The 15,657-nt window shown below is 40.5% G+C and overlaps 1 protein-coding gene across 1 annotated transcript; it reads left to right on the top strand.

The window, feature by feature from the left end:
- Positions 1-711: 711 nt before the first annotated feature.
- On the top strand, positions 712-15,290 carry LOC139159536 (perilipin-3-like). The gene is made up of 6 exons (XM_070736848.1): positions 712-766; positions 2,880-2,956; positions 5,018-5,270; positions 8,995-9,182; positions 13,160-13,288; positions 14,937-15,290. Exons 1-6 carry the CDS (start codon positions 712-714, stop codon positions 15,288-15,290), a joined length of 1,056 nt encoding a protein of 351 aa, XP_070592949.1.
- The last annotated feature ends 367 nt before the right edge of the window (positions 15,291-15,657 follow it).

The raw sequence follows: 15,657 nt of genomic DNA, 5'->3' as shown, positions 1-15,657 counted from the left end.
TAGATTGGTGGGCATTGGATTTGTTATTATGTACTGTTTTATTGTTGTTGTGAGCCGCCCCGAGTTTGCGGAGAGGGGCGGCATATAAATCCAATAAATCTAATCTACAGAGTTTTTTAAAAAAAATATTTCCTCATGTCAGGGATAAAAGCTGTATTATCTCATTTCAAACATTCTATACCAATGATGGTGAACATATGGCACAGGTGGCACACGGAGTCATATCTGCTGGCACACGAGCCCTTACCCTAGCTCAGCTCTAGCACACAGGCACGCATCGGCCAGCTGATTTTTGCCCCATACAGAGGCTCTGGGAGGACATTTTTGGCTTCCGGAAAGCTTCGGAGGGGAATCGGGTAGGGCAAAATTGCCCTCCCCAGGCTCCGGGGAAGAATCTGGAACCTGGGGAGGGTGACAAACGGGCCTACCGGGCCCAGAAGAAGTTGGGAAATGGGCCTCCAGAGGGCCTCCAGGGGGGCAGGCAAGGCAATTTCTGAACTCTCCAGGCATTGAATTATGGGTGTGGGCACTCACACAGGTGCAATAGCACTATCGGCACCAAAGGGAAAAAAGGTTTGACATCACAGTTCTATATGATTTCTTCAAACGGAATGACAAAGAACCAGTTCCAGGCACCTCCAGAGGTGAGTTGGTAGGTGGCTGTGAAAAGCCTGCAGGGAATGCGGAACTCCAAGAGACCGCTACGTAGGGATGGGCAGGACCCAGAATGGGTGGAAACACTATTCCGGCAGCAGCAATGAAGCGCGTAGTCTCGCTCCATTGCCGCCGGTCTTGCACGCTCCCCCCTTGGAAAAAAATAAAGTATAATCCCCAAAAGGGATAAATCTGAAAGAGGTTCATAAGAATACAAACATTTAATTCTTTGTGTTTATAACTCTGTAGTATGAACAAAAATGAAATAGCAAAACCCAAAATAAGAATTAATTTTTTAAAAAGTCTAAAGGACAGTTTTTTTTTAAAAAAAGTAAAAGATTGCCCTTTTTAATAAAGGACAGATATGGTCACTGTAAATTTATGACAAATTTCTCATTTAGCAACATAAATTTTGGGTTCAATTGTGGTAAGTTGAGGCCCACCTGTAATTCTCAGAAATGCCAACAATTTCTGATTACTTTGAAAGAAAGTTATGCTGATAACTGTAGAATCAGGATTAAAACATTTGCTTTGTTGAGGGTGTAAGTCTTTTGTTGAAAACACCCGAGCTATTGACTTGTAAATAATAAGAATCAAAATCTGAATAATTTGTACAAACACAGCTAGTTGGCAAAAGTGCAAGAATAAAGATCAGCCCAAAGCAAACAAATCACATTACAGTAAGCTAAATGTATGGAATCAAATACTGTAATACCTCATGATACGCACTTATTTGGTGCAAGGAGGAGGTTCGTAAGACGAAAGGTTCGTAAGACGAAACATTGTTTCCATAGGAAACAATGTAAAGTCAATTAATCCGTGCAACGAAACCCTCCCCACACACACAAAAAACCGGCTTTCGGCGACTGCTGGGAAGCCGCGCGGCTGTTTTAAAAGGTGACAGCTGGCCTGGGGGGCTTCCCAGCTCCCCCCCGAACCCGGGTTCGGCGTTCGGGGGGGTGCTGGGAAGCCCCCCAGGCCGGCTGTCATCTTTTAAAACAGCCACGCGGCTTCCCAGCTGTCTCCTGAAGCCGAACGCCAAAGCCGAACTTCCGCGTTCGGCTTCGAGAGACAGCTGGGAAGCCGCGCGGCTGTTTTAAAAGGTGACAGCCGGGCTGGGGGGCTTCCCAGCAACATCCCGAACCGAACCCGGGGTTCAGAAAAATTTTGCCTCTTCTTACGAACTTTTTTCGAGTTACGAACCGGCGTTGGGAGACTGCTGGGAAGCCGCGCGGCTGTTTTAAAAGGTGATAGCCGGGCGGCAGGGATTCCCAGAAGCCTCCCGAATGCCGGTTCGTAACTCGAACAAAGTTCGTAAGAAGAGGCAAAATTTTTCTGAACCCCGGGTTCGGTTCGGGAGGTTGCTGGGAAGCCCCCCAGCCCGGCTGTCACCTTTTAAAACAGCCGCGCGGCTTCCCAGCTGTCTCCCGAAGCCGAACGTGGAACCACTTTTCGTGGGAAGGTAACGGTGTGCCTCTGGTGTTTAGTCATGCCGGCCACATGACCACGGAGACATCTTTGAATAGTGCCTGGTCCTTGTTTGCAATATAGTTTCTGATCTTTATTAATTGAGAGTGGGCGGGAGAGGGGAGAGAATCTTCTATTACTGATTAACAAAATTCTCCCCTTTCGTGTGTATCTTGCAATTTACGGTATCTCAAAATCCAAGAGAAACCAGAACTTTTCCGAGACTGAGTTCCCTACTTTCTACTCTCTGGGATTAAAGTTCCGGGGTGGGTGGGTGTGAAGAACAATACAGACCTATTACAAGACCATGGACAAAACAGATGAATTACTGTAGCTTAGTACAATAAAAAAAAATTAAAACGTTCCAGAGATTGTGATGTCTATTGCTTTCCGCAAAAGCCAAGTTTCCGGCACTGCGCATGAGCCGCCATCTTGTTTTTGGCTTTAAAAAAAAAATATTTTGCAAATTTTGGGCCCCTGCGCTTTGCGCGCACACGCCCACATGGCGCAGGAGGAAGCGAATGGCAACGAGGTAAGTTAGAACCCACCCTTTACCTAAATGAGTGCATAGCATTGCAATCCCACCTTTATGTGATTGCTTTCCTTTATCATTACACTGCAGCATAAAACAATATAGGCCTTTTGTAAATTCTAAGTAGCATAAAAACCAAATGCAACTAGAATCCAGTTGTTGAACATAACTGGGAATCTTTTAAGTAATCAAATCTTTTTTTCATCTTTACTGTTTACAGTTTCTTTTGCAAATATGTTTGCCTGTAGGAATCTTTACAGGCTACAACACAAATATCCTATTATGCAACAGACGGTGGACCAGGTAATCACTTGACCTTCCATAATATTAGATTGACTGCAGTGTATGCATGGTTCTTTTAGGATACTGTTTTATTATATTATTGATTTTAATCTGATTGTTCTATTTCCCTATTTTACTATTGTTGTATTTATCTTACGTGTTAGCAGCTCTGACTCCGTTTTGGAATAAGTAAGTAAATATGTAAGTAAATAAATATAAATATCATAAATATAAATATCATATCTATCTGTGTAGATTCATGTAACCAACATGTGACATTTTACATTTCATTGAATTTCAAACTCCCAACGTCCTTAGGACAGGGAATGTGAAGGATGCAGGGCACTGTAATTCAGCAAGACTTAGAAGACCACAAATTCTCTTTCTCTCTCTACCGTAGTCAGTACAAGAGATAAGTGATCAACTTCATGAGAATGGATTTCAGACATAGCTGTTATCAGCAGGTGCTGAACCAACCAGGTCATGCTGAAATGCCAACCAGCCTTTTCTTCCTGTGGGTGGAAAAAAAAGACATTTTATTTTCTCCTTTAAATATTTCACCTTCCAAATTTTTGGACTAGTAGGATTCCTCCAGCAAACATTTTAAAATGCTTTTTTGCCTTTTTTATAAAAAATGTAAAACAGCCCCTTATGTTTAGTAGGGTCTATGTGAGGGTAAAACGTTTGGGCTTGGCATGTCAACATTTTGGAAAACAGTTAACGTTTTTATTTTATTTATTCACATTTCTGAATTGCCTATCTCCATCAGAGGGGGACTCTTACGTGTGTGTGTCACACAAAAAACACATGAGAAAGAATTTTTTACATATTTTGAAAAGTATCAAACAATTGTGCGATTCCTCAGAATCTGCCATGTCATTTACCTTCAGGTGGTGTTTTTTCTGTTGACAGGTCTCTGAGGCAGCTCCAGGTCACACGAGGCCTCACATTCTTTTTTTGTGTAGGTTCTGTGGCTTCTGAAAACTATCTGATACTTGCCTGATTTTTAGAGCCTCCAGAGGTTGTGCAAAAGCGTGGCCCCCTCGCACAACCTCCAGAGGCTGCATGGCAACGCACACATACCCCCATTCTCATGCAGCTCCCAAGATGTCACATAATTGCATGAGAACAGCATGTGCTTTTGAGAATAGTTGTTAGGTGTTGGTAAACACTGGTGTGTTACCCAAAACATGCCATATTTGACATGCGCTCCCTAGGTTCAGCAGCATCATTACTCCTATTAGCAGGGTAATTGAGTTCCAGATTTATAAAGCATTTCACTGGCTTTGCGGGTATTTTCATAAATAAAAGTTTTTTCTTGGGAATCTTTGTTTCATTTCTTACCCTGACCCATTTCTCAGTAATCTTAGAACATGCTAATCAATTTGGTTTGTGCACAGATAGTCCTCTACTTAACAACCATTCATTTAGTGCCCATTCCAAGTTAATAATGGCACTGAAAAAAGTAGCTTAAGAGGTTTTCACAATTAATGACCATTACAACATCCCCATGGTTGCATGATCAAAATTTGGGTGCTTGGCAATTGGCATGTATAGATGACAGTTGCACTGTCTGTGTCTTGTGTGATCACAATTTCTAATCTTACCAGCTGACATCTAACAATGTCATTGTCAGTTTCACTTAACAACTACATAATTTGCTTAACTTTTATGGCAAAAGATTTAAAATGGGACAAATCTCGCTTAACTGCCTTGCTTAGCTAATGGAAATTTGGGCTCAATTGTGGTTGTAAGTTGAGGACTATCTGTATATTTGTTATTGTTGTTTTTTAAAGGTAATTGCTGCACTAAAAGCAAACTGAACAAATAAAATTCAAATTGGATGCAAAAACGACACATACCCTGTTTTCCCCAAAATAAGACATCCCCTGATAATCGGGATTTTGAGTGATTGGCAATAAGACCAAATGCTTATTTCAGGGTTCAAAACAACATAAGACAGGGTCTTACTTTGGGGGAACACAGTAACCCAAATTTAGAGAGGAAGATACAGTATATATGCGCTGGTGCTTAATTCTGTCGATTTTCTTCATTCTTCTGTTTTTGGATTTTCACTGCCAGATCATGACAAATGCCATTGAATCTATTTATACCAAATTAACTGAAGTAAAGGACATTATGGATACCATGCTAGATATAAGCATTGAAGCTGCCGCGGAGAGCATGGAATTAACATTGTGTTCAGCGAGGAGTGCTGTGGACACCATTATGGATATCGACATGGCACAGATGATGGCGAGTAGTGTTGACAAGATTATCTTCAAATCGGATGACTTATTAGAGCACTTTCTGCCAATCACGGATGAGGAATTTTGTAAAACTATGCGGTTCCCTCTCTTGATTATCCACATTTTAATAAGTTTGACCTCTAAATTTATTAACTTCTTTTATTTCTACAGCTATCTATCTCTGCCAAGTGACCCTGGATGGCATATAATTCTAAAACCGTAAAACAGTTAATTTTTTAATCCAAAAGTAAATGTATACAATAGCTGAGATAGTTGCCTATTTGCCGATGACTCTAAAGTGTGCAATAGGGCTGATATTCCTGGAGGGGTCTGTAATATGGTAAATGATTTAGCTTTACTAGATAAATGGTCAAAGCAATGGAAACTGCAGTTTAATGTTTCCAAATGTAAAATAATGCACTTGGGGAAAAGGAATCCTCAATCTGAGTATTGCATTGGCAGTTCTGTGTTAGCAAAAACTTCAGAAGAGAAGGATTTAGGGGTAGTGATTTCTGACAGTCTCAAAATGGGTGAGCAGTGTGGTCGGGCAGTAGGAAAAGCAAGTAGGATGCTTGGCTGCATAGCTAGAGGTATAACAAGCAGGAAGAGGGATATTGTGATCCCCTTATATAGAGCGCTAGTGAGACCACATTTGGAATACTGTGTTCAGTTCTGGAGACCTCACCTACAAAAAGATATTGACAAAATTGAACGGGTCCAAAGACGGGCTACAAGAATGGTGGAAGGTCTTAAGCATAAAACGTATCAGGAAAGCCTTAATGAACTCAATCTGTATAGTCTGGAGGACAGAAGGAAAAGTGGGGACATGATCGAAACATTTAAATATGTTAAAGGGTTAAATAAGGTTCAGGAGGGAAGTGTTTTTAATAGGAAAGTGAACACAAGAACAAGGGGACACAATCTGAAGTTAGTTGGGAGAAAGATCAAAAGCAACGTCAGAAAATATTATTTCACTGAAAGAGTAGTAGATCCTTGGAACAAACTTCCAGCAGACGTGGTTGGTAAATCCACAGTAACTGAATTTAAACATGCCTGGGATAAACGTATATCCATTGTAAGATGAAATACAGGAAATAGTATAAGGGCAGACTAGATGGACCATGAGGTCTTTTTCTGCCGTCAGTCTTCTATGTTTCTATGTTAACCAACTAACAGCATTTCTTCTTTCATTCATTCAGTTTTTAAAACTTCTTCATTTGAGTAAAGTTTAAAACATCTGAAAGGCATTAGCTAGGAAAAGTAGACCAAGAATGCATATGCTGGCCTAGTAAAGATATACAATATTGAAAATATGTCAGAAGTAAGCATGGGGAGGTATTATTATTATTATTATTTATTAGATTTGTATGCCGCCCTTCTCCAAGGACTTAGGTATGCTAAACAGATTAGATTAGTTATTTTTAAAAACCATGGAATCTAATATTTTGTAGGTAATTTTTCTTAAAATTGAGCGCTGTTAATTTTGATAGGGAAAATCTCTTGCCTAGAGAGCTCTTGCTTGTCAGTGAGTGATGCGAAATCTGAAAGACCCAACTGATATGATGAGCCAGTAATTGTGGCTTATTCAACAAACCATATTCGATCATCCATGACGTAACCTAAGCCCATTGTGTGTGATTTTATTTAGCCTATATAGAGGAACTGAATGATCTTATCTAAGATAAAAGCTGCTTACACAGATAGCCCTTGACTTACAACTACAATTGAGCCCGAACTTTCTGTTGCTAAGTGAGTTTTGCCCTATTTTATGACTTTTCTTGCCGCTGCTGTAAGTTCATCATTGCAGTTGTTAGATTAGCCACCACGTTGCTAAGTGAATCTGGCTTCTCCATTGATTTTGCTTGTTTAGGCTGCAGTGGTCGTAGGTTTGAAAATGGTCATATGTCCCTTTTTTCCAGTGCCATTGCAACTTTGAACTGTCACTAAATGAACTGTTGTAAATTGCATTTCCAGCAACAGGTAGATCTTTGTGCCAAAGGACATGCAGTGTGCAGCATTGACACGAAATAGATCAGTGATGGCAAACCTTTTTCTAATTTTGTCCCACAAACACCATCCCATGCACACCAAATACATGCCATGCATGCTCCTAATGGGCTGTTCTTCAACCTTAGGTTTCCTAAAGCTTCTGGAATGCAAAAAACGGCCCAATGGACAAACTAGAAGTTCAGATAAACGAACTTCCAGTTTGTCTGTTCATGGAGGGCCTCATGTGCCCTCAGCTATGGCTCCATGTGCCACCTGTGGCATGCGCTCCATAGGTTCTCCATCACAGGAATAGACAGGGGAGGAGACCATATATGTAAGAGACGGCGGGTGCCCTCAGTCAGTTGTATAGAAATGAACTAGGACAAGTAGAGGCGTGGCTAAATGTACTTTATTAGAGAATAAAGTATTCTAAGAATCAAATCCAGGCATCCAATGCATAAACTCCTGAATAGAACCAATTTTACTTTTTTAAAAAATGGGTCACATTTTAGCAAATCAAAGTACAGGCTTATCATCTTATAAATTTTCTTTCAAATCCCTCTGTCGATCCTCTTTCCAGCTGATCTTCCTTGCTACAGCTGATTTTAAGACATATGCAAAGGTTAGGTTGAAGACTTAAGTGAAAAGGGTATCTGTTATTTCTCCTCTGTTGTGGAGACTATTGAAAACTTATTGTCACCTAACCTAAATGAAAGGCATGGGCCTTTCTACCCCCTTAAAGCAATACATTAAAACGAATTGCTATGTAAGGAGGGGAAGATAAAGGGATAGAGAGAGAGAACAATTCCTCAAAGCCAAAATAAAACCATACTTTCCACGTAGATCAGGACTGGCTGATTTCTTTGTGCTGGTATTCTTTGGCAGGAGAAATTGGTAGCCTATTGGGCATTGCAGATTCAACCAATCTAAAAATTTCAAAGCCATAACAAGTCATCACTATCATTATTACTCATTGGCCATTCAATTTTGGTGTAAGGTCACCAAAAATGAAATGCTTTACTTAAAAAAAAAAATTGGATCACATTTTAGCAAACAAAAGTACAGGCTTATCAGGCTTATGAAATGAATGCTCTGACTTTACGAAAAACATTCTAAAGCAGTGTTTCTTAATCTCAGCAATTTTTACGATTGTGGACTCCATTTCCCAGAATTCCCTAGCTAGCATCCCACAGAATTCTGGGAGTTAGAGACCACACATCTTAAAAGTTCTGAGGTTGAGAAACACTGTCCTAAAGTGTGGCAGATGATTGATGGGGAGCCTGGTAAATATCATTTTATTTATTGATCAAATGTATATACCTACCCATCTCCACCAAAAGGGTTGTATTTTACCATCTTGCCCTCTTTCACAAAATCTAACTGAACAGTTTCACAAAGCCTATGGATCTTATTTTTACACGGCATAAAGGTTAGGTTCACTACACTAAAATGTAATAATAGTGTAGTGCTGGGGAAGGGAGGGCAGTGAAAAGGAGTCTGGGCCAACGCTGATCTCTTTTTGTGGTTCCTCACCAAATTGTAGTATATGTGGTAAAATAATCCCCTCACTTCCTCAATTAAATATTATTAACAATGAGGGAGAGGAATTGAAATCTTTTTTTTTTTAGTTATTCGAAGTATAGCTCAGATTTCCCCAAAGCTTAATCAAGGAGGATTTATTTGAGGAATAAAGTGACTACTAGCTAAAATTTATCGGAAACCTAGTTGTGAGGAATGTTATTTGTGAAATGAACTGACTGATAATATTAGCTCAGGGATTGTGAATGGGGATCTCTTTTGATCTAATTGTTGTTTGTTTAGTTGCCATTGCATTTTCGGACCGCTCTGGAGCAGCCTCTCTTGAAAATCAGGAAGGAGAGCCAAGTTACTACAGGCGCCTGAGTTCCTTGTCGATGAAGCTCTGTAGTCGAGCCTACCAGCATTCTCGGATAAAGATCAAACTGGGTGCAGAGCAGGCATTGCTCCAGCTTGAACAGCTCTTTTACTTGGTAAGAAACTCAGTCATTCTGTGCTATGTTTGGGAAATAAAAGGAAAGGGTGAATAGTCAGACCTTGGGCGAGAAACAGCATCCTTGTTGGACCATGTAAGTTGCTGAATGGTCTCTTTAGCAAATAGCCCAAACAGCTGAAATCAGGGACATTGATTCAGCCATGGAATGGAGGCAGACTGTTTTCTATAAAGCAGTGATGGCGAACCTTGTTTCCCTCATGTGCCAATAAAGCATGCATGTGCGTTATCGTGCATCTATGAGTGCCCACACCCATAACGCAATGCCTGGGGAGGGCGAAACGCCTTCCCCCACCCCCTGGAGACTGGAAATGGCCTGTTTCTCAACTTCTGGTGGGCCCAGTAGGCTCATGTTTTACCTTCCCCAGGCTCTAAAGGCTTCTCTGGAGCCAGAGGAAGGTAAAAAATGCCCCCCCATCCCCCTGCAGGCTTTCCAGAAGCCAGAAATGCCCTCCCAGAGCTTCTGTGACAGGCAAAAATCATCTGGCCGGCACACACATACACATTGAAGCTGAGCTGGGGAAATGGCTCGCGTGCCAGCAGATACCGTTCTACATGCCACCTGTAGCACCTGTGCCATAGATTCACCATCACTGCTATAGAGTCATTTGCAGGTTCTCAGAGATGTTATTGAAGAAGCTGACGTTTAATATACTGTACGTAGCAAAACTCTTAAAAGATATTTGATTTAAAATATATTAAAAGATAAATTGGGCTGATGATGAATGATGGTTACAATGACCTAACTGTAATAGCCACTACTCATTTGGCTGAATCACTTTGGGCCACACCCACACTGAGCCCAATCCACCTCACAGGGTGATGGTTGTAGGGAAATGAGAAGAAAGTATTGGGTATGTTCACTGCCTTGAGTTACTTATGAAAAGGACAAAGGCAGGATATAAATATTCCTGTGTCTAAATCTTGTTCTACCATTAGTATCCAGTAAAAGGTTAATGAGCAACTGGATTGAGTTATGTAGATTTGGATTTGGTCTAAAAACAAGGGCTTTGCACAATGTATATGTTAACCAGGTAGTCTGCCTGCAGTGCTGTTTTTAGGGACTGTGCATTGTGTCTTCCACTTGGATTCTTGCTTAACAGTCTATCTACAGCAATCTTTCTTAGCATTGAAGATGTTAAGAAATTTAACTTCCAGATAGGATGGCCTTTGCTAAGAATTGTAGAAATTGAAATCCAGAGAATCAAGTCAAAGTTTCCAAGGTTGAGAAACACAGACCTACGTTATCCATTAATCAGATTCAGAACGGGGGGAAAAACATCAGCATTTTCTTGTATTATAGCAAATCTGCTCATCTTTTGTGCATAGGTTCTTCTTGCTTGACTTCATGTGGATTCAACCTTTTCATTAATAAAAAAAATTCTGCTACGTTCCCCAATTTGATGCTTTCCAGATGTGCTGGATTGTAATTATACAGTATAATCTCCATTTGGCATGGCCATTTTGTCATGCAACAATGTAGTGCAGTGCCTTGTATGCTCTGATCTTAAGTGAGTGCATAATACTCACCTGGAAGGATTAATGGCAAATTCAGGCTGGTGACTTTTTGATTAGAAAGCAGTGTTGTTCAATATTGCTTGTTAATATAACTCCAGAATAATTGCTTGTTTGGAACTCTTCACACAACCTTAGTACATTTTAATGGTCTGATTTCTATTCGAGGAATAGGCAGGAGCGTTGGTAGAAACCTTTGAAGCACTCTTCCAAAAATAGTTTTCCAGCTTTTCTATTCTGGCCGTGTCTGGGAGAGGATGAGAGATGTGGTGTAAGATACTTGCAAGATACCAAGTTGAGACTGCTTTAGGGCAGTTCACTACTGTAAAGAAAAATTCAATTCTAAGGGACTTAAGTAAATCTCTGACCCCAGGACAGATGAAAATCCATGTATCTCTGGAATATGAGCGGACATATGCCAATTTTTTTTGGGGGGGGGGGTCATTTATGGGGCTTGAGGAATGGAATATCCAAAGCTGAAAGAGATTTAAGTATTTTCTCTCACTGGAGGAATTTTAAAAGGTGAGGTGGATGCTTTAAACATCTGCAAAGCTTGAAGTTCCAATTTGTTCCTTTAATCCTCTGTCCAATAGTAACCTTCCCCCCCCCCCACGCACACACAAATATTCACTACAACTACTTTGGTCATGTTAGAAGATCACTAGCAATGCCCTCTGAGGTTCCCAGGCCAAAATGAGCCTTGTTTATTAATGCTAATGTGAAAGGCTACAGCAATTATAAAATGAAGAAAAAATGCCCAGCTGATTGTGCACTGGTTCTTATTTATTTTGTCTGTTGGGGGGAAATATTTTCTTTTTTTTTAAAGAAAACTATTACAATTCAATAAGAGATCATATATAAAGAAAGAAAAAGTATTACAGAAGCATAGAATGACTAGGAAAGAATGGTTCAGAAAAAAGTCAAAATAATGTATTTTGTATCAACAACACAAGAGCACACAACAGATTTAAACTTAATATTCACCGCTCCAAACTTGACTGTAAAAAATATGACTTCAGTAACCGAGTTGTCGAAGCGTGGAACTCATTACCGGACTCCATAGTGTCATCCCCAAACCCCCAACACTTTACCCTTAGATTATCTACGGTTGACCTATCCAGATTCCTAAGAGGTCAATAAGGGGCGAGTACAAGTGCACGAGAGGGCCTTCCGTCCCCTATCCTATTGCTCTCCTATATCTCCTATATGTCTTCTTCTATTCTTTCATTGGTATATTCTATTCCTATATGTATATGTATATATATAGATATGTCACATGTTTAAGCTGAATTTGAAAATTAAGGGAGACTAGGATAGATCTATTTCGGCCTTATTTTGGCCTCATCAGCTAGCCATACCCACTGGGACTTGAACCTGCAACTTTGCCTTGTAAGGCAGAGAATTATCCTCTAGGCTACAGTATCCAATCCCTTCAGTTCTGTACCAGGGAAGGGTTACATTTTGTGTCGAATCACCCTGGTATATTGAACGAACATCACAGCTCCTTTTTTGCCTCTCGGCCCAACCCAGGGCCATTTCCAAGGCAGTTAATTTTATTGATAGCCGACAATTCTATCTGTATGTGTCACATGTTTAAGCTGAATTTGAAAATTAAGGGAGACTAGGATAGATCTATTTCGGCCTTATTTTGGCCTCATCAGCTAGCTATACCCACTGGGACTTGAACCTGCAACCTTTGCCTTGTAAGGCAGAGAATTATCCTCTAGGCTACAGTATCCAATCCCTTCAGCTCTGTACCAGGGAAGGGTTACATTTTGTGTCAAATATATATATATTTGTATGTATATATTCTATTCCTATATTCTATATACTCTATATATTCTATTCCTATATATTCTATTCCTATATCTTCTTTTCTATTATTTCTTAGATATATTTTACTATGAGTATCTCCTCTATAACCTTCATCATGTATTTTACTATGTGTATACAGTATTGATATATACTCACTAAAACCCTCATTGTGTATTGGACAAAATAAATAAATAAATAAATGCAGAAAAACAAGAAAAAACGGAGTAATTTCGGACTTTCAGTGCTGTTGTAACTTTGAAGAGTCACAAAATGAATAGTTATAGGTCAAGGGCTACCGATACTTCCTGAATAAACTTGATGGAAGTTCCTTAAGAGATTTTTCTGAATAATTGAAGATAGCAATAGCTATTACTACCCTCAGAATTTTGCCCCGCAAAAAACTAGGTCCTCATTTTACCAGCTTCACAAGCAGCCGTCAGAAATAGCCTGCAGTTCTAGATTCTAACCACTGCACCGCTGTGGCTCTTATGATAAGAGTAGGGAATGTATAGCTCTGGCCTTTGAGCCAAAACTGTAGTTATGATGCCAAACGTAAAACACTAGGCTTGAGTGCATGATTTTTTTCTTTCCCTTTTCCCTTTTTTTTTTTTTTTGGCTTTTTTGTAGCTACAATATACCAAGGAGGAATTGGACTACAAAGTTCACAGAGGTCACGAAAAAATGTACCAAATGTGGAAGGAATGGTACAAAGGAGAACCTAAGCAGGACCAGAGCAATGGAGCAAATCAGACAGAGGTATCTCAGCATGAGAATGATTCATCTTTTGAAGATACTAAAAAAATAGGGAATGGCCATTGCTCAGTGAAGATTCTGCCTTGACCATGGTTTGTGGCTAGGCATACTGGGTAAACCTAGACAATTATGATTTATTTGGTAATTATTATTCATTATTAAACAGATTAAATCAGGGATGGCGAACCTATGGCACATGTGGTGGCATGCGAAGCCATTTCTGACGGCACGTGAGGCATTGCCCTCTGTCAGCTCGGGCCCACTGGTCCGCTGATATTTATGGTTTATACTTTATCAGATTTGTCTGCCACCCCCTCCGAAGACTCGAGGCGGCTCACAGCATAACAGTAGTACAATACATTACCAATCCAATAATAAAAATTAAATCAATTTAAGCAAGTATTAATAACATAATAAAATCCCTAACTATGCAATCACACACATTCAACCTACTCTATCATACAGTAAGGGCAAAAACATAATTAAAAAGAGGGGGAAAGGTGGTAATTATCCCCACACCTGGTGACAAAAGTGGGTCTTCAACATTTTATGGAAGGCGAGGAGAGTGAGGGCTGGTCGAATTTCTAGAGGGAGTTGATTCCAGAGGGTCGGGGCCACCACAGAGAAGGCTCTTCCCCTGGGTCCTGCCAGCCGACATTGTTTGGTCAATGGGACCTGGAGAAGGCCACCCCTGTGGGACCTAATTGGCCGCTGGGATTCGTGCCTTCTTTATGGCTGTTTTTGCTCTCCCCAGAGTTCAGGAAAGCCTCCTGAAGCCATTTTGCTCCAGCAAAAACTGGAACAAAGCCTCCTGGCCTGTTTTTTTGCCATCTCCAGGCTTCAGGAGGCTTTTCTGAACCCTGGGCAAGGGCAAAAAAAGTCCCTAAAAGCCTATTGGAAGTCCGGAGGCTTCAGTGAGGCCTGTCCGCATGTGTGGAAGGGCAACGCAGGGGGGGGTTGTGTGCATGCGGGTGTGGAGGGGAGAGCATTGCGTTACAGGTGTGGGTACACACACGCGCCCTATCATCTGCAAGCGCATCCTTTTGGCACCCGGATCAAAAAAGTTTCGGCAACACTGGACTAAATCTTTATCCCCAGTGGCTGACGCAAATTGGATCTTGCAACATTATTAAACAAACTATATATTTATGCAAAAATTATTCCCAGAGCCAGAAGAGAGTTGGTGTGTTTCTCAGGATGTATGAAAAGGCTGAGATGAAGAGCTGGGTCAAAGATCCTTTATAGAACATACACAACATACAGAAAATTGCTTGGGGAAGAAAAGAGGGAGGAGATTTGAATTCTGCCACCTGGCATGTACTGCATGGCTGAAATCAAGGGAAGGGCAATCAACAATGGTGTCTCCATGCATAAACAAGAATATTCAGTTGCCCTATGTCCGTCTGTCAACCTCTCTCCCCACCCCCTCCCTCCCTTCAGATAATCCCATAGATCAGGGGTAGGCAAAGTTGGCTCTTCTATGACATGTACACTTCAACTCCCAGAATGCCTGAGCTAGCATGATTGGCTCAGGAATTCTGGGAGTTGAAGTCCATAAGTCACAGAAGAGCCAACTTTGCCTACCCCTGCCATAGATGAACACCTATGATGTTCAATTAACAGATCTTTTTGTTCATTTGTTTCATAACAGATGGAATCCCATTCTCTAGCCACATCCTACACTGTTGCACAGAAGATGCAGGAGGTCTGCCAGAATGTCTTAACCAACCTGCAGAGCCTTCCTGAACATCTTCAACAAAAAGTCCAACAGGCTCAGTGCGATTTAACAGAGCTACAAGCTGTCCTCTCTACTGCCACATCCTTCCAGGATCTTCCCAGTGGCTTCATGAAAGAGACCACAGAGAAAATTAACAAGGCCAGGAAGGCTCTGTTTGAAGTCATGGAATATATAGCTAAATACACTTGTCAGCCATGGGTAGAGGGACCCTATTGTCCTGCTGAATATTCAGCAGAGGAATCCATAAAACACAATAACGTATATTAGTTCTTTACTCTTAATAATTTATGAAACAAATAACATATATCAATTCTTCCTATTAATAATATTGAGAACAGAATTAAAAAACATGATAACTTACAACCGCTTACTAAATACAGAAGGAAATATAAAAACAAAGGAAGAGCTAACAGAACAGAACATAACTTTGGACTGCTGGCCATACAGGCTAATATTTTCAAAATGGCAAAAAAACATCAAAAACGAAGGAATATTGGCACAGGACACACCCCTTGATAAACTAATATTAGGAAGGGAAAAAATTTTTATAACAAGAATATATAGCTACTTAATAAATTATGAAGTGGAAACTGAAATATCAAAAGATCCAATGACCAGCTGAGCAAGGAACTTT

This window comes from Erythrolamprus reginae, chromosome 2 (genome assembly GCF_031021105.1).
Source record: "Erythrolamprus reginae isolate rEryReg1 chromosome 2, rEryReg1.hap1, whole genome shotgun sequence".
NCBI lineage: Eukaryota > Metazoa > Chordata > Lepidosauria > Squamata > Dipsadidae > Erythrolamprus > Erythrolamprus reginae.
The sequence above is the reverse complement of the archived record's forward strand: the minus strand, read 5'-3'. Positions and strand labels throughout refer to the sequence as shown.